This window comes from Fibroporia radiculosa, assembly GCF_000313525.1.
Source record: "Fibroporia radiculosa TFFH 294 genomic supercontigs, scaffold2117, whole genome shotgun sequence".
In the NCBI taxonomy this organism is placed as follows: domain Eukaryota; kingdom Fungi; phylum Basidiomycota; class Agaricomycetes; order Polyporales; family Fibroporiaceae; genus Fibroporia; species Fibroporia radiculosa.
The window spans coordinates 1-26,432 of NW_012133334.1; the positions used below are offsets into that span (position 1 = coordinate 1).

General features: G+C 50.6%; 9 protein-coding genes across 9 annotated transcripts; 5 read left to right on the plus strand and 4 right to left on the minus strand.

The window, feature by feature from the left end:
- Window positions 1-80: 80 nt before the first annotated feature.
- FIBRA_03570 (uncharacterized protein) lies at window positions 81-1,162 on the minus strand (the record flags this gene model as incomplete). Its single annotated transcript, XM_012325407.1, has 4 exons — window positions 81-432; window positions 481-518; window positions 576-854; window positions 914-1,162. The coding sequence occupies 4 exons, from the start codon at window positions 1,160-1,162 to the stop codon at window positions 81-83; spliced, it is 918 nt and encodes a 305-aa protein (XP_012180797.1).
- Window positions 1,163-2,266: 1,104 nt separating this feature from the next.
- On the plus strand, window positions 2,267-2,926 carry FIBRA_03571 (uncharacterized protein; the record flags this gene model as incomplete). The annotated part of the gene is made up of 1 exon (XM_012325408.1): window positions 2,267-2,926. The coding sequence occupies one exon, from the start codon at window positions 2,267-2,269 to the stop codon at window positions 2,924-2,926; it is 660 nt and encodes a 219-aa protein (XP_012180798.1).
- Window positions 2,927-3,648: 722 nt separating this feature from the next.
- On the minus strand, window positions 3,649-7,871 carry FIBRA_03572 (uncharacterized protein; the record flags this gene model as incomplete). Its single annotated transcript, XM_012325409.1, has 19 exons — window positions 3,649-4,101; window positions 4,195-4,418; window positions 4,471-4,614; window positions 4,664-4,697; window positions 4,760-5,270; window positions 5,330-5,589; window positions 5,645-5,702; window positions 5,761-5,911; window positions 5,967-5,985; window positions 6,045-6,203; window positions 6,261-6,358; window positions 6,407-6,441; window positions 6,494-6,576; window positions 6,625-6,678; window positions 6,736-6,867; window positions 6,921-7,012; window positions 7,067-7,135; window positions 7,188-7,511; window positions 7,565-7,871. The coding sequence occupies 19 exons, from the start codon at window positions 7,869-7,871 to the stop codon at window positions 3,649-3,651; spliced, it is 3,207 nt and encodes a 1,068-aa protein (XP_012180799.1).
- A 2,466-nt stretch (window positions 7,872-10,337) lies between these two features.
- On the plus strand, window positions 10,338-11,773 carry FIBRA_03573 (uncharacterized protein; the record flags this gene model as incomplete). Its single annotated transcript, XM_012325410.1, has 8 exons — window positions 10,338-10,562; window positions 10,625-10,780; window positions 10,835-10,913; window positions 10,962-11,070; window positions 11,129-11,148; window positions 11,207-11,280; window positions 11,340-11,380; window positions 11,443-11,773. 8 exons carry the CDS (start codon window positions 10,338-10,340, stop codon window positions 11,771-11,773), a joined length of 1,035 nt encoding a protein of 344 aa, XP_012180800.1.
- A 192-nt stretch (window positions 11,774-11,965) lies between these two features.
- On the plus strand, window positions 11,966-14,039 carry FIBRA_03574 (uncharacterized protein; the record flags this gene model as incomplete). The annotated part of the gene is made up of 3 exons (XM_012325411.1): window positions 11,966-12,072; window positions 12,148-12,376; window positions 12,438-14,039. 3 exons carry the CDS (start codon window positions 11,966-11,968, stop codon window positions 14,037-14,039), a joined length of 1,938 nt encoding a protein of 645 aa, XP_012180801.1.
- Window positions 14,040-16,128: 2,089 nt separating this feature from the next.
- On the minus strand, window positions 16,129-18,717 carry FIBRA_03575 (uncharacterized protein; the record flags this gene model as incomplete). Its single annotated transcript, XM_012325412.1, has 5 exons — window positions 16,129-16,629; window positions 16,682-16,765; window positions 16,846-17,938; window positions 17,993-18,332; window positions 18,558-18,717. 5 exons carry the CDS (start codon window positions 18,715-18,717, stop codon window positions 16,129-16,131), a joined length of 2,178 nt encoding a protein of 725 aa, XP_012180802.1.
- A 689-nt stretch (window positions 18,718-19,406) lies between these two features.
- Window positions 19,407-20,899, minus strand: FIBRA_03576 (uncharacterized protein; the record flags this gene model as incomplete). The annotated part of the gene is made up of 3 exons (XM_012325413.1): window positions 19,407-19,473; window positions 19,533-20,730; window positions 20,788-20,899. The coding sequence occupies 3 exons, from the start codon at window positions 20,897-20,899 to the stop codon at window positions 19,407-19,409; spliced, it is 1,377 nt and encodes a 458-aa protein (XP_012180803.1).
- Window positions 20,900-22,442: 1,543 nt separating this feature from the next.
- Window positions 22,443-23,966, plus strand: FIBRA_03577 (uncharacterized protein; the record flags this gene model as incomplete). The annotated part of the gene is made up of 6 exons (XM_012325414.1): window positions 22,443-22,712; window positions 22,773-22,915; window positions 22,965-23,151; window positions 23,207-23,507; window positions 23,562-23,597; window positions 23,653-23,966. The coding sequence occupies 6 exons, from the start codon at window positions 22,443-22,445 to the stop codon at window positions 23,964-23,966; spliced, it is 1,251 nt and encodes a 416-aa protein (XP_012180804.1).
- Window positions 23,967-24,881: 915 nt separating this feature from the next.
- Window positions 24,882-26,116, plus strand: FIBRA_03578 (uncharacterized protein; the record flags this gene model as incomplete). The annotated part of the gene is made up of 4 exons (XM_012325415.1): window positions 24,882-25,267; window positions 25,322-25,514; window positions 25,564-25,681; window positions 25,743-26,116. The coding sequence occupies 4 exons, from the start codon at window positions 24,882-24,884 to the stop codon at window positions 26,114-26,116; spliced, it is 1,071 nt and encodes a 356-aa protein (XP_012180805.1).
- Window positions 26,117-26,432: the final 316 nt, after the last annotated feature.

Genomic DNA, 26,432 nt, shown 5'->3' on the forward strand with positions numbered 1-26,432 from the left:
CGTTGAGCTGGTACTTGTGCCGTCATGGCATTAATGAGTGGCTGGAGAAATTCGACTCCATGATATTTCTGATTCACACATCAGTATATGTCACGCTTGGATATGCAAGTTGAACGTACGTCGACGAATTCCTTTTTATACAGGTTGCCCAAGATGAAGAGGTCAACTTTGAATGCATCATATGGGACATCCGACGATAATTCTGGCAGTTCTTTGTCCCGGCCCTTCCTACCAAGAACGTATGGCGACTCGCCTTCCTCGAAACGTGTCGAGATGCCAAAGTCGATAAAATAATAACGGACAGGATGGTCTATTCTCGCTAACGGCGACAGTTCATGCACAGTATCCATAGCATGGCTGCGTCTCACGGGATGATGACCGTGAGGATACAGTGGTCTGCCATCCATCATTATATTTGCCGCTGCACAATCCCTGTAGTGTATCAGACACTTATTGTGAGCAAGCAACCGACCAACATACCTATGTGCCACTCGGTGCCTGTGAAGGAAAAGAAGACCCTTAATGATTCACGGTTGTTATGTGAATTTAATAAACAAAATGAAATCCGAACACACCTCAAGCGTCTGCCCCACAAAGTCCACTGCCTCACCGATGGCTCCGAAATCAGGATCGTCAAACGGTCGAAGATATGGCATAACAAGAAAGGAGAGTGTGGGATCTAGAGGGTCATCGAACACTTCCAGAAGAGATACGCAATGATTTGCGGGATCCCGCTTCAGCTCTTCAGATGACAGGAACGAGGCAATGGCGATTTCTTCGCTGTTCTTGGTTGCGGTCTTTATAGAAATAATTGAGCCGTCTTTTGACCTTGTTGCGTCGATAACATTACAGTGCTTTTCATTGTCGGGGCATCATCAGGCGAATTGGTAAACGAACTACACGGAACACGTACAATTAGCATTATCGAGTCTTCACAAAAGATTGGATCCATGAGCGTGCCTATCCATGAGGGTGACCAGTCTGGCATATATCGGGGTCTCAGCATGTATCCGCGATCCTTCAGGTACAGTTGACGTTCTCGCCAGAATTGCTCCCCATGGCCAAGTGCGAAAATACCTCTTGCAGTGTGTTCCGCAAATCGCTTTGCTTGCTCTGGTGTTATATAGACATATGAGGGTAGTCGAGGATCCTGACCAGTCATCTGAGCACAAACAAGAGGAAGTGCGAGTCAAATATTAGGAGTGCACGAGTCGTTATTTCGCTCCTTAACTGAAGTACTACAAGCACTTGATCCTCTGCGATGGCACGTGATATATGGGATGAGTTGCTTAGCGCTCATCGCGCCGTGCGGAAAACGTACTTACGGTGAACTAAAAGGATGGCCCTCCTTGACGACAACATGCGTAAGGAACGCAGGAAGGAAATCCGGGTCCAGTCCTATGTATTCGCGGGTTCAAACTCGTCTCCGCTGATCTGACCTACATATCTGGACACTACAGCATGACCGTCGACAGCTTGCCCCCTGCTGAAGTCGACTCGCTTTGCACGCCCTGCCCGCCTCCCCTTCCATTGATTGTGTCGCGCTATGATCTCCGACACAACTTACAACATTCTAGGACTTATCTTGGGTGTCCTTGGTCTCTTTGGGATGTTGCCATCTCTTGCCACCTTCATCGACAGAGCCAACTGCCTTCGAACAAACTGCGAAAGTTGGACTCCACGTTAGAAGAAACCGAGTCTCTTCTGAGCTCTGTAGCTGAAGAAGGCTTATTTTCGGAAAGCAATTTCATTTCTGACGCAAGAGGCAATCTGTCATGGTACGTTCTAGATGTCAATGCGAATGCACATTTGTGGCGCACATTCATTCCAGCACAAAATAGCATACGCATGCAGGCAGAAGAAGCTCGTTTACAGTCACATTGTGCGACTACTCTGACGAAACAGTATGTCAAGATGGTCACCGGCCTATCATCCCGTATCTATGTTCTCTGTAAGGAAGCGAAAGACCTCAGGGCCAAGATCTCAGTATGTCGCCCATATAAACCAAGCTAGTATATATATATGCTCAATTGATATACAAAGACGTCTACAGCTGAAGAGCGGAAGCGAATTGAGAACGAAAGACGAGTGCGCCACAATCCTACTGCCAGTGCATGTGGTGCGGCCTTTTAGCATGATGTCCAAAACAATACAGGTGAGGAGAAGCTGAGCCTTTGCATCCAACGTATCCTTATGATCAGAGAGCGATGTGCCTTTTCCGACCACAGTGTCCTCCGCGGATGACAGCACATCTAGCTCATCGACAATGTTTCATAGTACATCTTTCCTCGATGCTTCTTCAGAAGAGAACGTCGTTCTCTATTCTCGGATGGCCCAGGCTAAAGAAGCGTGCCGAAAAATGATATCACATTTCAGGCAGCGAAGCAGCCCGCCACATGCGATCTCCTCGATAGATCCATCCATATCTACGGCAGGCGCCGACTTTTCCTCTTCTGATTCGACGATGTCAAGCGCTTCGATAGATAATGATATAGAAAGCAAAACTCAGCCAGCGTCTATTTCCGAATCTTTTGTCTCGAAGTCAAGCCAGAAAGCGGATCCTAATGTTTATACTCGCCGTTTTCCATTGCACATTCCCCATCGAGTTCGATATATTGCTCGAAACCACCAACATATCCTATTCCCACGGCTCGCCAGTTCCAAACGGTCGACTAAGCCCATGCGCCGTAGGATGTCTACGTTCGCCCCATCCATTCACTATACTGTCGCCAAGAGAATCCACGTCGCCGTTGAGATCGAGGAGCTTACATTTGGAGATGAGCTATCGAGCGATGAATCCAACGACAATTCTTGGGAAGATGAGGACGATACCACCTTGACTTGGACTTTGGATGATCGCGCAGAGACTAGCGACGTCCGTCACCTCTCATCGAGTGTCGTGCTGAATAGCGTTGTTCCTGCATAAACGCTTCCTCCAGTATTGTGGCACATGACTACGGATTTCTCCCACCTGGGAATATGACGCGCTTCTCGCGAAGCTAAGACCTTAATATTTAATTGATATGGAATGCAAGGATTACGGCTACCGGTGAAGACACTGCTAGAAATCGTGTTGGATATGGAGTGCTATAGAGCGCCACGTCGGACTCTATCTCTTTTTATTCATTGATTCACAGTGTTTAAATCGCTCTCACTGTACAGACTGTTCAATCCCTTCGTGGGCAAGCTATCTATGTGTCGCGACGCACTCATCGATGCTGGCCTGCGCGGATCCGAACCAGGAATATTGAACAAGTATTATTAGATTGCGTGTACTACAGTCGCGTTTCTGCAGTATATATTAGCTTTCATTAGATGTTTGCCGGGTTTTATGTGAGTAGAACTGGCAGCTGAAGACCATGGAGTACTAGATGGTCAAAGATCATTCTGCATAATTACCCTCTGGATGCTCAACAGCCCGATGATGTGATATTATACAATGCGAAACTTTGAATTCCTCCGATGCCTGCTTAGGCAGTCTCCCAATCATAGGTGTATGCTAAGTACATCAGGATTTTTGATATTTGCCTTGGTATGGCGCAATTGTCGTTGGTATGATGGAAGGAGGTCTTAATTGTACAACACTATTCCGTTCGAGGTGTAGCGCGCAACTATTGCATCATAACAGGATTGGAGTATGATACGCACTCAAGCTTTCATCTTGTGGTTACCAGGAGAGAGCAAAAATCCAGAATCGCGCCAAGCATCCAACCACGCTCGCACAGAACCCACGCTGGTCTCCGGAACCAGCTGCAAAGCGGGCGCAACTTCACTCGCCTTTACAATCGCGAGTTTCGTAACTCCCAGTGGCTCCTTATCTTCGTCGACTTTGTAGCTACGGAAGAACGCAAGCAATCGCAGCGCCGGGTTCTCTCTTAATCTCTCCACTTCCGAACCTGTTCCCTCAGTGACGCTTTGCTGGAGCGCACTGACCCACTCCTCGTAGGTCACTAAGGGGACCCCCAAATGCTCTGCAATCGGCGTGATGACGCTGTTCCACGAGACACGACGCGGGTGAGCGAGATGCAATACAGGGTGTATTGAATCGCGCATTTGGCCCAGCACCTGTCCAGCGTCGTATGCAGGGATCCACGACACGGTCTATGCAACAAAAGGGATATAATCAGTTGTTATTTCGAGATGATGTGCCATGTGGCTTGCCCCAGGTAGTTCAGGCAAGCGTCTCTGGAATACAGCAGACTTGACGAGGGACGGGAACCACTCCCGCTCGTTCCAGTATCCACGCCGATCGCCACAGACTTGGCCAACGCGCACGACGACTGGGCGCAACTCCGATGCTTGTCCAGACAAGTGTAAAATCCGCTCAGCCACCCATTTAGACTCCGTATACCCCGAGCCTACAGCAGAGGACGGGTCTTCGACTGGCTCTTCCGCAGCTTCTCCAAGCACGGAAACATCTGAAGCGATCGTCAGCGCAGGAACAGAACACGTATCTGTACAATTACATACGCCGGAGAACACCCACGGAGCTGACGAAGAGCAGTCGAGGGGGCGTCGTCAGTGGAGACTCTAACGATAGATCGATTAAGTTGCGAAGCCCTTGGATATTGTTCTCGAAGGATGACAGTGCCAAATTGAAGTCGACTCTCCACGCTATATGCCCCGTCAGCAGATAATTGCACAATCGTCCATAGATACAAACCGTTATGAATGATGTGCGTTGCTGTGTTCCGGATCTACCATAGCATGTGCGAAGTGAGTATAGTTGAGGAAACGGCCCAAAGCACCATGCCCTCACCTTTACGAATAGGGAGGGATCGATTCCGAGCCCGGGAAGGCCCATATCGCCTTCCACATACACAAATTTCTCACCCCGCAAGAGATTCTCATCGAGCCCTCTGCGGCTAAATGCATCCCGCTGCCTGACAGCGCCAGCCTCCGACACTCTGTTGAGCGCATACACTCGCTCAACGGTCTCGTCGCTGAGTAAGTGAGCAAGGATATTGCACCCAATGGCGCCAGTCGTCCCCGTCACCAGCACTGTATCTCGTTTTGACGCCCGCGATTTGAGCACGGACGGCCTTCCTGGGTATGCACGCGTATAATGCTCCACCATCCTCTGCATGGCCACAACCTTGTTCGCGACCTCCGGATCTTGGGCACTGTGCACGGCCGTGTGGACAGCACGAGACAGGCGAGCGATGCTGGGGGCTTCGAAGACGAAGTTGGGTGCGAGTCTCTTCGCGATGTTCGGGTCGTATTCGCGCAGTACTCGGAGAATCGTGTTGCGAATCCACGTAGCTTGTAAGCTGGACGGGTGGAGCGGCACATCAGCTTCAGTGGTGCTGCCTGCAGAAAACGGCTTCACCTGTCGCAGCCATGTACGAAAATATCGGCATCGCGAGTAACCGAGACTCTCAAGACACCATTGATGGTCCTCTCTACAAACTCGGCAATCGATTCGAGATCCCAACTGGCAGGCGGTGAGACATCCTTCTGCATCGTGTCGTCGACGGAGTCATAAAGCGCGTCGATCTCCTCGGCATACTGCGATAGAATTATAGCGCGCCGCGACGTGCCCTTCGCAGTATATTGGAACGGCTTGGACGGCGATGCAACGAGGATCATCTATTAATATATGTTAATGTTGCCTCCGAAAATATCGCCCACTTAAGGGGCATACCTCCTTGAAAAGCCGGGAGTGTTGTGGCGCCGTCTCGTTTATCCTCTCGACAGACGGCCTTGTATTGGATCAAAATCAGCGCTGGATCGTAGTGACACTCTGGGACTAGAACACACCAGATTGTTTCCCGGAAGCTCTGCAAGCGAGACGTGTCGTTGGGATCAAACGCGTGTTCTGGCGCTGGTTCGATGATCACACCGTTCTGCAGCCGCCCGCGTCCGAACATGACTGCAGCTTTTACGTGCGGGTCGCGAGCAAGCGCGTTCTCTAGAATCCGAATGCTGAGTATCTTCTCTCGAGAATGTATGCAAAACGTAAGTACCTATTGGGCCCGGATTGGTCTAATCGAAATGAATGTATTCGAGTTCAGTCGACCAAATTATGCGGATGGATACCGCACCTTTTCACCATTCGCCAACATGATCTGATCGTCGGCGCGGCCGAACACTCGCCAATACCCTGGCTTGTCGGGATGAGGCTGCAGAAGATCACCGGTCAAGTACGCATCGCATCCCCTGACTTTGGTGTTAATTATTTTTGAACAATGGAGGTCGTTGGACTGTAAGCGCAAAAATGAAGTATTAAACAACGGTACTTGATACATGCAAGCACTTACGACAAGGACTAATTCATATGTTCCGTCGTCGTATGGAATGAACTCCGGTTGACACACCACAGAGAATGTAAAGTATTCCCAGTCTGCTGCACCGGGCCCTACGAGAGGTCATTATGGGTAGTCCAGAGAATATAATCTAGACATACTGGGAAGATACGTGTTCATGACACCCGCCTCGGTACTAGCCACACATAATAAGCCAGGTAAGAGGTGATTGTATACAGACCACTCACGAGCCGTAGTTCGGCAGAATGGTCACGCCCTCTGCAGTCAACATATCACCTACACTTTTCGAGAGTGGGCCTCCTCCATAGATCTAACGAATCCTCAGTAGGAAACACGGCCAGTCACCATACTTACACACCAGCCCTGACATCTGCTTCAAAAGTGCTACTTTTTCCGGATCGCGAGACCAAGCCTGAACGGCATGAGTCTTTATCAGGGCTGAACTCCAATTTACCAAGAGATTACTTACCTCGATGAATGCAGGCACAGCAATCGCAATGGCGCTTTGAGTTTTCTTGATTCCATCAAAGACACTCTCGGGAGTGGGGATAGCTGCTGGACTCGAGGGCGGGAAAGTGGCCAATATCACTCCGCAAGATGGCTGCCCGATACATTTGAGTATACCAAGCCGAGATACGCAAACTGCCTACGTACCACCAAGAGCAAGTGCAGCAAACCGAGGCCGTGGAACATGGGTATAGAATGAAAACCCATGACTACTCCAGCAAGATCAACCTCTCCATACCCTTGACCTCAATCAATCCCTTGATGTGCTTCTAACCAAGCAATGTACGACTCACAAGGTGTCAATGCCGTTTGCATAAAGTCTAAGTGAGACCAGACGATCATTTTTGGGAACGCAGTAGATCCTGTAGACGGGTCAGGGTCTCGTCTAGTACACTGTCTCGGCGTTATACGCACCTGAAGAGTGGGATATGACAGCGGTGGCGCTCAGGTCATACCGTCTGCGATGAAGGAACTCCACAGGCTCGCTCGAAGCGTTCTGAGGAAACAGGTCCGAAAAGACAGGCATTGAATGAACAGGTATTAGCTCAGACTGCTTGTCTTGAAGCGCATTCCCAACCAGGGCCTGGATAGCGGGCTCATTGCTAGTGAATATGCAGCAGGCGCTCGATTTTGACAGTAGATGTGCAACGGCAGCAGGACTGTTGCGCGTGGACAGCGGAAAGACGGTGTATCCCGCGTAGAGGACACCAAGGGTGAAGCAAAAATGTGTGATAGTCTCTGCTCTAACTCAGCACCACTCTGAGCCTCAGACACTGAAAAAAATTGCGTACCTGTTGCGGCGAGAACAGCGACAACCGGAGGAGTACTACTCAATTCAAAGTCTCCTGCAGTGCGTTGCGCACCAACACGCTCAACAATGATGTTTGCTGCCCGCTTCGCGGCTTGAAGAACTTGCGGTCCTAGAATGGACTTGCACTGGGTTCCGTCGTGGTAGACAAAGACAGGATGCTCGGGATTGTGTTCGACAGTCCAATCGTAGAGCTCGGGAATAGTACGGCTTCTGTTCTGAAGATATTCCGTGGGAGGGCTAAACGTTGCGCAATTCGCCCCCTGGATACAGGAAAATGAGACCGTCATCGTGGGATGGAGACTGGCAGCGTCGGAAATCTGAGTTGCCTAGCAGTAAGTATATGGTCGTATCAGATGAACAACCGCCCTTGATGCCAGGTGATCGTTTTCACTCCCTTGATAATCATTAGGGAACCTAACGGAATGTCATCCATTTGAAGCCGTGGCCGGGAAGAACTGCCAGTACAGCTTGTTATCTCTGCATCTTGCCTGGAAGAATCGCAACAGCGTGGGCAACGAGTGAAGGACATTGAACGCCGAATGATCAAAGTTCAGTTCATCAGACACAACCCGGCGGCTTCACACTGGAACAACTACTATTGTTGGACAGAGATGATCACGGAACAAACTCGTCAAAGCCAAAGGCATCAGGTCCACTGTATCATATGGGAGCGTCGCACCCCAGGTCCCCAGTTATGCATCAGGTGCGTGCTAAAGAAGAGAACAGATGGCGCACCAGACTAGATAGTTGGATGAGCCACCACAAAAGGATCTATACGTGGAGAAGATGCAGTTAGCTCTGCGGTATTGCTAGTTGCTTCAGAGAATACGCAGACTATGCTTGGATTGCCAGTCAATAGTTTGAGCGTTAACGTTGAGCGATGAGAACTGGGGACGGGCGCACTCACGGTCAGGGCCCTCGGCTTCGATTGAACCCTGCAAACGACGCCCGGCGCAGGACGACACCGAGCGCGGCATGTTCATCACGCTCTTTCTGCCGGCCGTCTCGAGATCATCTATATTTTGTCCCGACTGACTCTGCACGCGCTGCTTCAAGTTTCAACGTCTATGTGCTACTGGTGGCAGTGCGCTCATAATCAATCTGCGGGACTGGCTGAACACAAGTTTGCCTAGGGGGCACAAACACGGGCTCTGCAAGTCAATCGCACATTCTAAGGTCGCACATGCGAAAATTGACATGTTCAACCTCGTTCACCCACCCCGTTGCGTGCACTGCGATAACATCACTCGTCCCCATTTCTTTCTCGAAAGAAGATGACGTCCTGACACGGGCAGGATAGGCTCTGGCCATCGAAGACAAATCGTGGACAACTATTAATTACGAACAGATGGCAAGGCGGAAAATAGCGATCGGTACGTTATTAGCAAGCCCAGTTGGTATACCTACATTTATGACGTCCAATGTGCCTTCCGTTTCTCAGTACTCAGTGCCCACATGCCTTTGCTCCATTTGTACTGCTGCTGGCAGAACGCGCTCGAACTGCCTCCAATTGCCAAGTTGTTGCGAAATTCGACGCCGCCGCCGAGCATACGGCAATCTGATTGTGTGTTCCACGCATGATTTCATCTTAACATCCATCTGAGCTTGAACCTAATCCCATGATCAAGTCTACGTACTTCAAATCATGACAGCGCTCGGGTCCAGTTTTTCTTCCAATAGAGATCATAGCGCGACTGTACAGACGTATGCGCAGCCCTTTGTGACGCATATAGGCTGTACCCATCATATTATGTCCGACTAGCACTCGATGCCCTCGATTAGAGATGGCCGGAGCTTAGACTAGAGCTATGCCGGAAAAGCGTACGTTCCGTCATTGCGCTATTTCGCTATCTGGGCTGCTGCTGCTGTAGATGGGTAAACCACATGGGCTGTGCGTGCTCAGTATGGATGGGCGCAGTATTCTGTGACTGTTCATCATAACCAACTAATCGGCTCCGCGCCCTATTCGAAGCCTGGTGACTAGGCTCTCAATAAACGTTCCAACTTTTGCATATTTGCTATATTTCCACGAACATTTTAGTTTTGAGTCAGCATGCAATAGCGTCGTTACCGTACGGACCACGGGGTGTTTGACATCCTACATGTTCCGTATCCAAGCCCGGTGGTGCGTGGCAAATTTCTAGGATTTGGTCAAATACAGTCTGACACCTTTCACAGTGTAGGAACGAGGGGAAGCCATTCAAGATCCGCCGTCGCCACAATGGTTGGTCGTAACCACTTCAGTGGCACATCGACGTGGTCCGAATACACGTCGGTACATTGATCCAGGCGCCTACGCTCATTGTGGCTTCGGCAGAGCCGGAGAGGGGGACGCATGCAGGGCTTATTCCGTACGCAGCACGAGGAATTAATACGGGAGACTCAGCGCATGGCCCAGAGTTCGTCTTGTATGATGCAAGGTACCCCGTACTGGGGAAGGGTAAGTGCGCACCGCGACCCGATAACCATCTGTCTGCCGCTCATAGCGCCTTTGCATTGTGCCACATCAGGTGTCCAAATCTTCCTGCTGCTGATGGACGTGATTCGCTACACCATGTCGTGCCGTCTCCAAGCTTCCGCGCATCCATCGCGGGAAAGCTGCTCGTTGGCCGGGCTTCCTTTGATAAGAACTTCAGGCACTATAGTGAATGCGTTTACCGTCCCCCGCCAGTATAATCACAAACACCTTGTGGCTGCGTGAAGCGCCGCCGATACTTGAACGGAGCTGCAGGTGCTGAGCCCTTTGTTCCACAATGGCTCAGATAGGCCTAATCTCCGCTGAGCTCGCTACGGTCTGCTCGGAGAGTTTTCTCTATGGAATCTTCTTCGTCCTCGCTGTGGTTTCTATGTATCTGCTCTGGATGCGCCATCGAGATCTCCGCGGTCCCTCTGGCCATAGAGGTTTCCATTCCGGCTCCTGGACATCCGTCTTGGCGTTCTTGCTCGCTGTCGTCCTAATCTTTGTCTCAACTACCTTAGTAGGTGGTACCCCTCCGCTTGGTATATGTGATGCTGCACGGTTGATCGATAAATGGAATAGCACTGGATCATCGCTGTAATTCGTGTCTTCAATGCGTTCGTCAACTACGAAGGGGGAACGATGCCGATTGCGTACTACGGAAACCTCTCTCGTCCTACAGAAGTCATCCAAAGTGGTGCGCTCGTGTTTACCGCGGTGGTGAATGACGCGATGATGGTGAGTATTCTTGCGCTTGATACAGGCAAACCCTAAGCGAGATCGCAACTGCAGATATATCGTCTGTGGGTCGTGTGGTCGCATAGAACATCCATTGTGATATTCCCGCTGTGTACTTTGCTTGGTTTGATAGGTAAGTCACTTGAGAGAGGGATGATGCGCGCCACTCATGTATCCCCAGCTTGCGGTATCGGGTTGATATACCAGTTTACCAGGTTCAAGGTCGGCCAGGACGTCTTCATTTCCGCGCTAGGGCGCTGGCTGACGAGCGACGCCGTCTTCACTCTGTGGTATGTGCTATAGACCATTTGTCGTTTCCTGCTAAGCGCTCAAGCGCTGTTTGAATAGCACTAACTTGTACTGCACGGGTAAGCAGTCTTTAAGATTCGTTCGGGCTCAGATTCGCATATTTATCGGATTGTGCAGTGATGATTGCATGGCGCATCTGGCGCATCAACTCGACGCTCAAGGGCATGAGGACTCGCAGCAGCCATCTCATGGTGAGTGACACCGGCATACCGCAGCCAGCCTTTCCTAACTCCACTCACCCTCACTACAGTCTGTGCTCGCAATTATCGTTGAGAGCTCTGCATTGTACACGTGCGTTCGTTCGTATTGACGACAGCTTCTCCCATGGACTCTGACGTACGTACGGCGAACAGTGTTTGGACAGTGTTCTTCCTGGCGACGTACGAGTCGGGGTCGAACCTCCAATTTGTCAGCATTGAGACACTTGCGATGATTGCTGGTATCTCATTTATGCTTATCAACGTCCGCGTCGGACTCGGCTGGGAGCAGAGGGGGCTGTCCACGGCGACCGGATCGAAGTTTGTCGCGCGCAGTATATCGTCGCGCGCGCTGGACTCGTACTCGATGCAGACGATGGCAGTGAACATCTCGCGCGTGGTCGAACGCGACGATGATGAGGAGTTCAAGTCAGCACAGTGTGAATCGACGCAGAGCGCGAAAATGCGGGAAGATGGCGGTGTATAGGTCCGCTGGGAAGTGGTGTATTTCGAGCGTGTTCACTGTATTGTATAAATCATTATTAAAGTTTTTCTCTTGGAAAATTATAGCGTCATGACCCAAATCAAGCCTCTTTCGCTCCCTTTCTGGGGTCCAAAAATGAAAAGGGCCTACTTCCGACAGCAACCCTGAGGAGTTAGATCCTCTTTGGCCGGAAAGATGGCACGGAATCTCACGCAGCTGAAGAAAGAACGACTTTCCACCGGCATGCATGTCAATAAGTGTCCCCGGCTTCCATATGACGATCTGATTGATATGAAGGCCGTGTAAGAACAGGCAGCATTCTGATTCCAAGAACTTACTTGTGATGTAGCTGAGCAGCATTTCAATGAAAACCCTAGAGTCCAACAAGCGAGGAACCCGATCCGCACCCTGAACGGCCTTTTAGGCATGTTGTACCCGCCCGCGAGATTATCACCTATACTTGTGCGCTGCCGCCCCCAGCCATGGTGGGAGCTGGCTGCAGACTACCGCCGTCCCCAATTCCGCAGTCCGACACGCACACTAGTCACGAATGCGGATGCCAGTACCCGGCTTGAACCCTGGAACAATTGGCCCAACGATGTCGGGGTACGTACCTCAGATTCCATCTACAAGTCAGCATCCCAACCTGTTCTCTCGATCGATCTAGTTTGAAACCTTCCATGAGGAGAGAGTGCCTGTAGAGCTCGGTGTCACGGGAACCATTCCGTCCTATGTCGCAGGCACACTGTATCGTACTGGTCCTGGAGGGCACCAGGTGAAGACCGACCGCGGCACCACATATTCTGCCGCACACTGGTTCGACGGTTTCTCCCAGACGCATCGATTTCAGATCATCCAGCCGCCTGATGGCTCGCCAACACGCGTATTGTACAATTCACGGCACAGTGCCGACCCCTTCATCGAGTCCATTCGAAGGACGGGGACGATTCCTGGCTTCAGCTTTGCACAAAGGCGTGACCCTTGTACCACTGTCTTCCGCAAGCTGCGATCCACGTTCTTCCCTGACCCGCTCCCGCCGCCCTCGCAGTTGAACATCGGCGTGACACTTACAGTGAACCATCCTGGCTTTCCTGGAGGGGACGGCCAGGTACCCGGAATTCAAAATCTCTACGCAAAGACGGACATGAACGTGCTGAGTCGGCTCCACCCCGAGACTCTCGAACCCATCGGGATCGCCATGCAGCAGTCGCTGCACCCAGACTTGACTGGAGTCCTCTCCGCATCTCATGCACGGTCCGATCCCACCACGGGTGATGTGTTCAACTACAACCTGGCCTTCGGTAAACACCCTACATATCGCGTTTTTCGTGTCTCCACGTCAACCGGCGAGACGGACATCCTAGCTACCATCACGGACGCGCCTGCGGCCTACATCCACTCTGCTTTCCTGACCGAGAACTACTATATCCTATGCGTCTGGGGCGCGCATTTCGCATGGGGTGGGATGAAGATCCTGTGGGAGAATAACATGCTCGACGCACTCAAGCCACTGGATCCGGCGAAACAAACTCTATGGTACGTCGTCGACCGCAAGCATGGCCGAGGGGTGGTGGCGAAGTACGCATGCGATCCGTTCTTCGCGTTCCACGCCGTCAACGCGTGGGAGGAGCCGTCTCCCAACGACCCGAGCCAGACAGACATCATCACATGCGTGCCTGTCTACCAGAACCTCGACGTCCTCAAACGTACGTTTTTCGAAAACCTCAAGTCCACGTCTCCATCTGCTCGCGCATATGTCGGGGAGGGGAATAAGCGTGCAGACTCCCGTCCCATCCTCCAACACTGGCGCCTTCCATCTGTCACTAACGACGCCGCGAAGGTCCTCCGTACTGCTATCCTAGAAGAGGCTGCGGCACCAGAGGCATCCATGGAGCTCCCCGTCATCAATCCGGGCCACATTGCAAAGCCCATGCGATTCGTGTATGGGGTGGGCGAACAGGGGAAGAGCACATTCGTGGACTCGCTCGTCAAGTATGATGTGGCGACGCGCACGGCGCGCGTCTGGTCGGTGCATGGTCAGAGCCCTGGCGAGCCCATATTCGTCGCGAATCCGGACGGGAGTGCAGAGGACGACGGCGTATTGATGAGCGTTGTGCTCGATGGGTTCAGAGAGAAGAGTTACTTGCTCGTGCTGGACGCGAAGAGTATGGAAGAATTGGGTAGAGCCAGTCTGGACTGTGCGGTGACGATAGGGTTTCATGGGTCATTTTACCCAGAGACAGGATCCGGACCCGGATTCTCTGTGTAGATGGCAGAATCGAGGCCAAGTTGGTGTTGCCTCTCGGTTTAGCTTGCGGTCAATTGCGGCGAGGCAGTGTATGAAAGCTAAGATTTTGTAAAGATATAGGCGAAATAGGATACTGCAGGTGGGTTGAAGTCTCTGATCAACCTAGCGGAGAAATAGATAGTAGTCTTATCCGTTCCCCGTCGATATACCATCACCTGTACAGCTTGCAATGAACATACCCCTCCCCAGTAACACTGCCACTGGATATCAAGACACCATCACGGAGAATGAAATTGAGCAATTTTTGTGCCAAGCTCAGTACTCAGGTTTTCAGAGAGGTTTACGCATAGCTGTCGTAGATGAACTGAAGGGCTGAGATTTGTCAATTTGGTACGCATTACTGTTCGTAACGATAGAAAATACAGCGCTTACGAGTACCCTAGTGAGGTACATTCATCCGAGCAACAGCAGGTAGTAGAGAGACGATGTCCATTCTACTCATGAGCATGAGAGGTGAATCACCAGAGTATTCCCCTGGCTGTATGGCACATCTTTGGTCTCATCACCGATGAGATACGAGTCTTCCGGTGCTAAGCTTGGTGGTGGTCCAGAAATAATCTCGTTCGTCCTGAGATTCAAAGGATGACAGATCGCAGGCACTGCGGTAAGCATGTCGGTGGTTACAGAGCGACCTTTGCATTTTCAGTCATAATGAGATGTATAAGGTACCACGGGGCAATGCAGGTGCCAGGATAGCAGCAGCAGCGACGATGACGATGCGGACGTACGCGCGTCGGGAGTGAACGTCGCGGACAAAATGAACGCAACATTGACGCGTCTCTGTCGGTCTGCTCGCAACCGTCTTATCTCCGGTTACCTCCTGCATGTACCTCCTTCGCTTTCTTGACTTCTGACATCCGTGCGCTTCAGACTCCAGTCGGCGCAGAAGGTGATTCACTCGATGGCAACTCAGTAGGCTACGCACGATCGCGAGTCTCGCAGCATAGTAAGTAAGTGCAAAGCTTCACTGCGCTCGAAGGCTGACTCGAAGGCTTTACTACTTTGAGAGCGATAGCTGCAGAGCGAAACATGAAGCTTATGGGACCCATGCAATATCTGTTTCGCTGACAGTTTCAAATGTTCAACATTCAGTGCTCAGCCATCATAATGATCACCTTGCCAACGCACAGTGTTCAAAATTACACTCTTGCTGCAGAAGGATTGCACGAGTTTTCCATGTTTTATTCACGCCCTAATGGCATGCGCGCTATTCAAGAGAGGAAGCATCATGATCCTGCCAGTGCACTCCACGTGAATGTACCTGGATGAGCAAACCATTCCTAGAGTGGCGACAGAGTACTGGATGGTACTGGACTACTCATCTTATTGACATTTGGTTCTAGACACGGTAGCAGGTGTTGAGCTTGTCCTGGGAACGTTGAAAGATTGTATAAAGCGAATATATGCACTGGCAGTTCACTACCGTGAGCTATAGCTATATAAGCCGTGGGCGTGGTAGTTGGGAATGGTGAGTTTAGTAGCTCATGATGTCTCTGACATCACAACTTGCACGAGCTGAAATTCCGTTGATTGCCTTGTTTCTCCCGCTATCATGCTTTCAAAATAGGAGAGCAGCCGCATATACTGCTCTCAGCTACTGCCGAGTCGGGCCTGGCTAACCCTTGTCAGCACACGCATCAACACTCGAATCTCACCTGAATGGATCTTAACATTCGCCATCTTTGACCGTTCTCGACCCCATGACCGTTACACAAGGTTAGATTTCCACCAACACGCTTACTTCACTATCATCGCCCGATGTACCGCGCGGGCAAAGCAGTACAATCTTCCCACTTATTCCTTAGAGCCATGCATCTATGCGACTTACAAGCTGGCCCGCATGCTAATGGATATGGGGCAAAGAAAAGGGGGTCCTGTTCGAAAATATCGCGGTCTGTAAATGTTATACAATCATGCAGGGCAGCTATGCAAGAACCAAAACCAAAATATGTGGAAGAGACGAAAACAACGAGTCACGGCAGAGAAATTCAAAGTAATGGAGGTAGTAATTGTCTGTCCTCGTCTCGGTCAGGACGGGCACTCACCATCGTCATAGCCATGATATTGATAGCGCAGCAGCAGCATCACCATTGTCCGATCGTCTAGCTTTTAATGCAGCAGGTGTCGAGTCCCCCTTGACCCCACTTGCCTTCGACAACGACCGACGAGGGTGTTTCAACTTTTCACCGCTAGCTCTTCGGCTTTGTGATCGGCCGGATTTCAATGATGCGACATCCTTAGAAAGCTCAGATTCCTCCACAAGCGCTGAGGTCGTGTTCGACAAGCCGCCACGCAAGGTCGTATTATCGCGACTCTTAATCTGCTCCCTACTTTGGAAATTGCTCGTGGGACCAAGCCTCAAAGACATCGTCTTGCTAATATTCCCAAAGTTAGACAGGTCTCCGGCCTTTGGAGGTGGTCTTGGCAAAGATCCACTTGCAACAACCCATCCGTCTGGACTAATCTGAGTTTGATCGCCTCGATTTCTAGCAAGCCTTGAACCGCCGCGAGACACGGTCGCGGTCTCATGAGCGGCTTTCCCCTTCGCAGCCTGTTGGTCTATCAGTAAATATACAACAGTCGTAGCTTTACAATGCACGCACAGCTTCGTCAACAGCGGCGGTCATAGTGCGTGCAGCTACTTGATTGCGTGGCACCCACTCACGCTCGCGCAACTCAACGATATCCTATGATGAGACAATCAGCGACGACGGATAGTGTGGGCGAAGGAACGTGCCTGTAGCATAAACTGCATACGTGAGTTGACCTTCAGGCTCTTGTTAAGCTCCTTCATGCACGAGAAATACACATCCATGTGCGCGCGGGCCTTTTGCGTATCGAGTATCTGGCCAACAGAAGCCAGGAGTTTGCACAAGCTTTCAATTCCCTCCTCTTCTAGGTTCCCGACATTGGTGAGCAGCTTCTTGACACATTCATGCATGATACACTCTGTGAGTACTTGCAGCTTGAATAGCTCACAGATGAATTTGATGAAACTGAGACCTTGTTTCGCCTTTTGTGCACCATAAGCGTGGTATCCGTCCCATCCCGAATACAAGATATTCTCATCCGTACCCTTCTCAGCGCCCGCCTTTGCAGTTTCATCCTCAGGAGGCCTCGCTACAGCTGTGGAGACCGTCGCCGGTTTCGCAATCAATGCTCTCTCGAAGTCGTCTTTACACCGATCGAGCAGGTATATCTTCAAGAGCTGGCCACCTACGATAGGCCTTTCTTTAGTGTTCTCAGTGTCGTCATCCTGAATCCTGGGGCTTATCTGCTCCATTATCTTCCGACACAGGCGTGCATACATCTCGTGCCACATAGCCTCGTCCGAGGTCGCCATGTCGAACACCAGTCGAACGACCCGCATGATAATACGCCCGTTTTTCTCCTGCTCTGATCTGTTCATCCAAGCAATGATTTGATTTGAGATAGAATCAAAACGCTTCATAGTGAGTTTGTTGAGCAAAGCCTTGACCTTCCCCATCACAATCTCTGGGAAATCGGTATCGACCTGCTGGAGTCTCTTTCCAAGACACTTAGGTTGCCATCGATTTGCAGACACCTGTAGAGGCGCGACGGGCTTGAGATCCACCTTGCCACGTTTTGCGCGCGTGCGCGTGCGTATTTTGGTTATCAAACCATCTTGACTTGCGTCGTGAGTGAATGGTTGGGCACCATTGAAGCGTATGCTCGTCAAAGTAGAAGGCAAAACCGCTAAAGGGTGATGGCCAGAGCCTCTATGGCGTATCAAAGAGGCTTGACCGACGGGTGTAAGATTCAAAGCGTCCAAGGGGAAAGAAAAATTAGGCTTCTCCTTGCAAATAGCCATGAATTGCATCAGGAAATCTCGGTCGTATCTAAACGAAAAGCCAGCTCATGGATCTGTATAGACTTAGAAAATAAGATCGTACCTAAACTTGCCATGTCGAGCATTTACATTCAACTCGACTTTCGGTCTTCTGACGCCGTCAGGATACGAGATGCAATTGATATCCTCAATAACACGGGCAGTTGCAACGACTGAAGGAAACGACCTCTCCTTCTCCTTCCTCTCGTCTTCATCGCGCTTTACCCTCTTCTCAGCACCCTTCCTTTGGCGCTCCTCATTCTCTTCAGCAAGCCGCCTTTCCTTTGATTCAAACGTCTCTTTCCAGACCCTCAAGAGAAGAGGGGGTTCATTCCCAGAGAACATGGACATTCCGTCGTGCTGAGGACTAGGTGAGCCAGATTGGTAGTGTTGTGGTTGTGAGACTGTATGCTGTGGGAAAGGGCAACCGGGACATCAGCCTCAGAAGGAGAGCACGAGGAGTCCTGAACAAGTTACGAACAGCGCCTGCTACCAACTTCTATTTCGCCTCAATTGGTGCCCTTCTGAGCCAAATTCGCTTATGGACTGCGGCACCACATACTCCGTCGCACACTGGTACGATCACTTCTCTCGACGCACCAATTCCAAATCACCTAATCACCCAATACCTCGCCCATATGCGTTCTGTATAGATCGCAACTCAGCGTCGATCTCCTCGTCGAGTGGGCAAATCGGAGGACGGGGACGCCATTTGATTTCAGCGTCGTGCAGAGACTTGACTTTTGTAGCACTATCTTCTGCGAACTGTGCTCTGTACTTGTCCGACATTGCGACCGCCCTCGCATGCGGACGTCGACGTGATACTTGTTCAACTACAGCTTCGTCTTTGATAGACACATTACATACCGCATCTTCCGCGTCCCTGCGTCGACCAGCAAGAGACACCTTAATCACCATCATCTGTGGCCTACATTCATTCTGCTTTCGTGGTCGAGAGCTACTATATCCTATGCGCCTGTGACACGAAATTCTTGTGGGTGGAATAAAAATCCTCTGGGAAAAGAACATACTCGACGTGCCCAAGCCGCTAAATCCAACGGAGTACACTCCCTGATACATTGTTCACTGCAAGCAGAGGCGGTATTTCAACGAAATATGCACGCGATCCGCTCAACCAGACCTGCGTGCCAAAGCTTATGCGGTTCGTGTATGGACTGGGTGAGCAGGAGTCGTAAATTATGATGTTGGGGCGCACGACACGCGTCTGGCTCATCAGCAGATACACTCTCGAGGGACCTCGAGCTTAGATATTCGAATGATTACCGGACAGATAGCTGATGTCCGGCAGTACTCAGTTTGGTCTCGCTGGTGTTTTGAATTACCCATCTAGTCTCGGCCTCGTTATATCCGGCTAAAACGTCAGCGATATGTCAGTCAAGTGGAAGTTAGAACTGAACATGCGATGTTTTGACTGACAATTTATATCGTGCAATAAGGAGCTGAGTAGTTGAAGTGAATCACCATTGCCAGCGGGCTGGACCGAACCGGGAAGACTGCACAACGGGTTCAGCTGCGACAGACGCTCTAGGAAATGGGGTTATCAATGACTTTCGTGAACACTTGTACCGAATAAAGACACCTACTGAAGCAGTTTGCGAGCATGCAGTCCAGGAAACTGACGAGAAAGTTGTCTCATCCATTTTTCTACGGGCATGTCGAAGGTATCCGAGGAATGAACAATTCCGCGCAGGTGAAAGTGGACCGTCTCCAGGTTCTCGAAGCAGGCCTGGCAAAGTAGCTCTTCGAGTTGCACACAATCTATTCTGGCCAAGAGATCGGCATGATTTTGCGGTAGTGCCTGATATGAGCCTACGTTTGCTCCAATTACAATTTCCCGGAGCTTCGAGGGGAGAGCAGTAGACATGATACCATAGGTCCAGTTCCAGTTCATAATGTACTTGTCACTGTGATCCAGATCGGTAGTGACCGAGACCACCTCTAAGCCATCATTGTTTCCGAGGTCCAGTATGTCCACTTTTGCTTCATACGTTTCCCAGCATGTCACGTCGAGAGTTCGGAGAGATGCACCGGCTACTTGTAGGAGCCGCTGTAGCGTACTCACAGAACCTGAGCGACCCTTCCATTTGATGCGCTGCAGAGTAGCCCCGACAACAGAGATGATTAGGAAGTCGACGACATCATCGGCTCCTTGGACATCAACCTGGATTAGCTCAAAGGGCTTCGGCGGCAGCGCTCGTCCACGCACAAAACCTCTCGTTTTGAATGATAAGTCATGGCAAGTGAGGCTGGTTAAGCGAGGAAAGGAAAAGACGAGCCGCGCAAGGACAATAACGGACGGGAACTCAATCCAGTCGAGCGTAAGACGAGTGAGCGAGTCGAACGTGATCCTGAAATGAGTAAAAACATCAACATGCAACGAGCCTGGCATCCAATGGCGTATGTCGCATGTGTCACCGATCGTTAATGCCTTTACCCGTGAAAGCTTCTTTCCGGACATGAATGCGAATGGCTGTCGTAGCGTTATGACCTCGGCTGTGTCCATCTGCGATGCGCGATTCCGAATCACCTTTGCTACTTTGTGTGCTTGTTTCTTCTCACGGAGAACGATATGCTTAGTTAAATGCCACCGACACCTAGTGCTCCACAGCCTGCAAGTGAGCGCACACGCCCGCAGCGCATACACCCATTCGTCCTGCGCCAGAAGATCAAAGATCCGCTCCCAGACTTCAATAGGTAGTGGCCCATAGGGAAAACATCCTGGTTTCCGTATTTCTTTCAACCGCGTGTTTCTGAACACACCTGGTGCACATCGATCTACGTCTGAAACAATATATCATTCGCCTTGGGGAGATGAACATCCTGCAGATGCGTACTCACGTAGGCTGATGCGCAATATGCAGTGTCGTGCTTCTGAGTCCTGCTTCCACCAGTGCGTCTCGCCACATACTTTGCAAACGATCGGAGGTTTTCGTAGAATCCTGCGAGTCATGGTGGTGCAGGACAAGAGAGAAATCCACAGAGATAATGCATTCTCCATTGATATAGAGCCGTTTATGTAGCTTGCAACCTTATCCAATCGGCATGATCGCCCCAGTGACCCAGTGCGTCACTGCCTCGCCCCTTTGATACTAAAACACCGCCCTGAAAGAATGAAAGAGAGGGCGGTCCACTCAGGTTCTTGTGAAGGGTGTATCGGTGACTCAGCTCATGCCCACCAGCGCCCATTGTACATGCCCTGAAGATTTAATTATTCGTCACTTCAGCACACCGCTGTCCAAAATGGAATACACCGTTGCTCACAATAATAAGGCAGGGACATCCATATCGCATATTTTGAACCTTGGATCAATTTCATTAAGAACCGTTGATATTTGATGCTTCACCGTACAACGGACATAGCCTCCTATGCATAGCCACGGTAGTCATCAGTGGACCATGGGCTATGGCCTAGTATGAGAGCTGTTTCGACCTTAATTTTTTGCTGATGATAGTTGATAAAGTAGTCAGGTAAATTCGGTGGATGGAACAAGCGTGCGGATGCGATGCGAGTGTGATAAATCGTGGAATCTTGCATGAAGGCATTCAGTGTAGACGTTATGAGCGCCAAATGTAATCCGCGTTGGCGGAAATCGGCCACCTCTTCCTGCACTACCACAACGGTCTCCTCTACATTCTTTACTAGAGCAAGGTTTATGCAGACCAGGTTGGAGTGGCCCATAGACTTGTATAATGCTCACCTTTCTTTGCAATGCCTGAGCAAACGGAATGGATACGGATATTGAGAGGCTCGCCCCAGGGTCCTGGTGAGCTGTCTGATTCTCATATTCTATGCAAGCGACTACACAATGAGAAGGAGGTCATCATACACTGGAGATGTATATTGATAGTATCGCAGTGTCTGGTCATGCCCGCCGTAGACGCGTCTCGTCCGTGAATCGTGGAGGTTTCCCGATCTGCTGATGACTCCGGCCGACTTTTCATTCGAAAACACAGTTTCAAAAATGGCCCATATTTCTAATCCAGCTGCATGCACTGCTATCATTCTCGCTGATCTTCTATGGCATTGGCCATATAGCTCTTGCATTCTAGCTGGTCCCAACTATCAGCTGTCCCGACTAGACTTCCTGCAATAACGAGCGTGAGTGCGGAGCTCCGCATTGACGTTCGTACTTGCAGAAGGCGAAAAGTTCTGGAAGGCGACCGCGGCCCCGCTCTTGTGGCGGTATTCAGATTCACCTGGTCACATGGGTCTCAACGAGGATACTCATAGCTCCCAATAGAAGGTTCACGGCTTAGACCAGGAAAAACCACCCTCATGTGAGCCCCAAATACATCCCGAATTTTGTGCCGGCCAACCGCTGCTCCTTCCTCCTGGGGACCTCAAGAAGCGTACAGACGGGACATTCGGCAGAGCCTTGGTCATAGGACAATACGGTCCGTTGCCGGGTGTAAGAAGGATCTCGCTGTCATTTGACTTGCCACCATTTGGGTATATATCTCACTCCCGAGACCAGAAGTTGCGGCATAGCATCATGAATCTCCTTGCGCTACTATCGACAGCGCAGTTCTTATACTTATTGGTCTCTGTTGCGCATGCTGGGACGCTCACGAAGAATGGTGATGTCTGCACTGTCAGTCCTAGCGATGACGGAAGCGACGATACACCAGCTATTCTCTCTGCATTCGCAGAATGTAGCCAGGATGCAACCATAGTCATCGACAAAGGCACATTCAACATCGAAACCGTCATGGAGACCGTTGGTCTGCAAAACGTTACCGTAGATCTGAGGGGCACCTTGCTCGTTTGTTCTAGCCTGTTTCTGCAGTAATCTCACGCGCTAATTACCCACATATTTGAACAGTGGAGTACGAACATCACTTATTGGCGAGGCGCCGGTTTGCCCCTCAACTACTTGAATATGACTTCTGCCTGGGTCTTTGGCGGATCTGATATCACGTTCAATGGCAACGGTTACGGCACATTTGATGGACAAGGCCAAGTTTGGTATGACTTTTCTCTCTCTAATATTTGGTTGTTCATTGGCGCGTCTCAGGTACGACTTCGCAGATGGTGCCGGTAACGTCGCAGGACGTCCAATCTCCTTAATTATCGCGAATACGACGAACAGTAGGTTTACAGGAATCCGCTTTGTCCAGTCCCAATTCTGGACAATGGCGATCACACAATCCGAGAATCTGCTGCTCGATCATATATACGTCAACAGCACCTCCAATAGCTCTGTATGTCTCCGAACGCTCTTCGATTACAGGAATCGTCTAAATCTTGACATCATAGGCGTCTACTCTCAATACAGATGGCGTAGACACGTTTTTCTCTAACAATATTACCTTCCGCTACTGGTCTGTTACCAACGGCGACGACAGTATCAGCCAGAAAGCCAATTCGTCTAACATCCTCATCCAGGACTGTGTCTTCTATAACGGAAACGGGATTGCTGTAGGCTCTATTGGGCAATATAATGATACATACGAGTTCATTACAAATGTCACCGCGGAGCGGGTTGTGGCCATCAACACAGTGTGGGCGGGGTATATTAAGACGTGGACGGGCGAAGTTGAGGGGTATCCTCCCAACGGTAATTATATATTCACATTAGGCGAATTATATTTGACGTTTGCTTTATTATCAGGTGGTGGCGGTGGTATCGGCTATGCATCTAACATCAGTGCGTAGCTGACGGTTGCGCGTTCGCGCCGTAGGCTGAAATTCCCATTCCGCAGCTTTCCGAGACTTCGCCATTGCCAACCTCACAAACGGCGTTACCGAAATAACACAATGTATCTCCTACAACGGCGACACGGGAGGATGTGGCACCTCGACATTTGCAATATCCGACTACACCTTCGAGAGCGTCTTCGGCACGATCTCGGGCGGGAGCCTCGCAAACCTATATTGCTCAAACAATGCACCATGCCCAGGGATCGACCTAGACTTTGCGAATGTGGTCACGAATGGGACAAGGAATCTGACATGTAGTAATGTCGTGAATCCTGACTTCGAGTGCACGGGTCCGGCGTACTATAGCCCTTACTGAGAGAGATCGGAACATGTGGAAACGGAAATCGGCTTTTATTTGCCTGTATTTTCTGACTGGGTCTTTGGTATCTACCACGGATCAATTTACCTCATCACTTTCTGTCTCAATCGCGCGGGCTTTACTAGAGCTCAACGGCCAATCAACAACCACACCTGAGCGGAGATGCATCGTTGTACGTTCTCGACCTATCATTTCTCTCAGTACTTGCAAAGTTAGGGCATAGTGAGCTTAAAGATTATAAAGCGGAGCTTAACTTGTCGACCATCTGATACTTCGTATTCGTATACAGGTCTAGGTGGAGCAGACCGGTAGGTGCCACCTTCAGTAGAGCATTTCATGCCCACTATCTTGAAGTACAGCCTGAGGAACCCGAGAGAGAGCACGAGACTGCCTTGGGTACTACCAGTCGGATCTTTGAAGGCGCATTCGGAGTCGTCATGGTATTGGAGCATTGCGCCAGATACTTGTCTCTCCTCTTCCTTCCTCCTCGATTGAATAGCTCGGTTGACTGAGGGATTCTCTAGACGTGGCTGGTAAGTTACTCAGAACTGAACTCAGCTGGCCTTGGGACTTTACGATCACGTGGGGAGCCAATCTCAACACGCGCGACGCGTAAGCGCCAACAAGTATGGGCTGTCTTGTTTAACTTCGAGCTTGCCCAGCAGTAACAGATCAGCCTGCACTCCAAACTCGCGGCCCACCTTGTGTTTGCTTCCGAAATCGAATCTCCCGCGTTGTTGCTATAGAAATGATGCGCTTTGTAAATGGTCAAGGAGTGTGGTGTGGCTAGGTTGGCGACCCGGCGGACTTCACAATTTGCGTTGCTTCGTGGCACGGAACTAGTGTTTTGTGGATGGAAACGGCATATAAAGGAAGGTGCGTGAGCGCACGCTTTCCCTCAACGCGGTAGCCATGGCTCCGTCCTACTCCCATCTCGACCGCCCGGAGGAATCCCCAAGGCGTCCCTTCGTCAGGAACCTCGATAACAAATTCGATGCCCGGGTCTCTCTCTTCGTTGGTGTTTGCTACTACCTCTTTCCGCTTCGCAAGGCGCGCTCGCTTACAACAGCCTGGGCCTTGGAGATGGAAACAGTGTACTACGACGAGTGGCAAGAGTTTTGGGAGGAGGCAAAGGAGCAGTACGCAATTTTTTTTTATCGGCAGCTTCAAGTGTTTTGGAGGACTCCCCTTGAAATTATGGAAGAGATTTACCACCGTTCGTGGAACTACTGCTGGTGGCCGCTCATACCCACCACTAGGCCGTATTTGCCGGATGCACGCTTCTTCCCTGCTCCTGGGTGAGCGATAGAGCATTATGGCGTTGATCTAGTAGATGACTTACCAAACAGCAGGCATGTACGCGTCTACTGGCAAAGGAGCGTCCAAGAAGTACTCGGAAAGCCGACGACTCCACAGTCTTTTGGATGCGGACCCGAGTCGACCCGCATCCCTCAACTGGGCGTGTTTGTGGACATGCCTCTGGGCCATGAGGGTGAGCTTGACATTGGTAAGCTCATGCGCATGTGGAATCTGGACAATATATTTGTATGTGGATTCTTTGAGGTGCTTCCTCTCACTGACTCACCGTGAGCAGTTCATAGACATGTCCCGCAAGACGCTGTTCGAGCCGGGGGACTCGAAGGTTATGTCTTATTTAGCAGTGCAAACACTGCTACATCCTTATAACGGGATCCCTGTTCTGCGTGCTGTTGGTACGTATTCGTCCGCTCTGTGCCCGCTTGAACACGTTTGATGTATTGCTTTGGCTTGCAGAGGTCCCTACTCGTCAAAGTCTCCACGCACGGGTGCGCCGCACCGAACTCCTTGAGAAGGGATCCTTGCGTCCGCTCCAATGGTTCGACACAGCGCGTGTCTCGGTGATGTGGACATACCTTACCATCTACGACTACTACCATTGGAATCCATGTCGGAACTTCAGAGGAACCCCCGAAGGCTATGTGGTATTGATCTTCAACATGCTTCTCATTGCGCTGGTTTTCGCTATTGCGATCCAAGTGGCGAGTCTGGAGGCGGTGCAAACCACGCTCGCCCTGCTGGGTGTCGCCCTTCTGAACGCCGCGGTGGGTGTCTGCGTTTTGTTGTGTCGCACTTACGAAGTGTTGTCGAAGTTGAGGTCGCTGCTATAAGCGACGCTTGGTTTTCTCCAGATAAAGTTATTTGTAGGATTAGTGTACACTCATCTTTTGTTCTCTTCCGCTCTTGTGTGCGTGTGCATGTGCATGTGCGCGTGGACTTCGACAGATTTTATGCTCCAGTATGCCTACCTTGTCTTACCATATGCTGTCTTACTCTCCCATATGAATCTGTTATATGCTTCTTGGGCACATCCGATACAGCTCGAAATATGATCTATTTTTCTTTCTTTCACGAAGGACTAAATTTGAATTAGCGACTGTTAAATCGCACTACATGAACATGACAAAGTTTGGAGTCGGGGGGGGG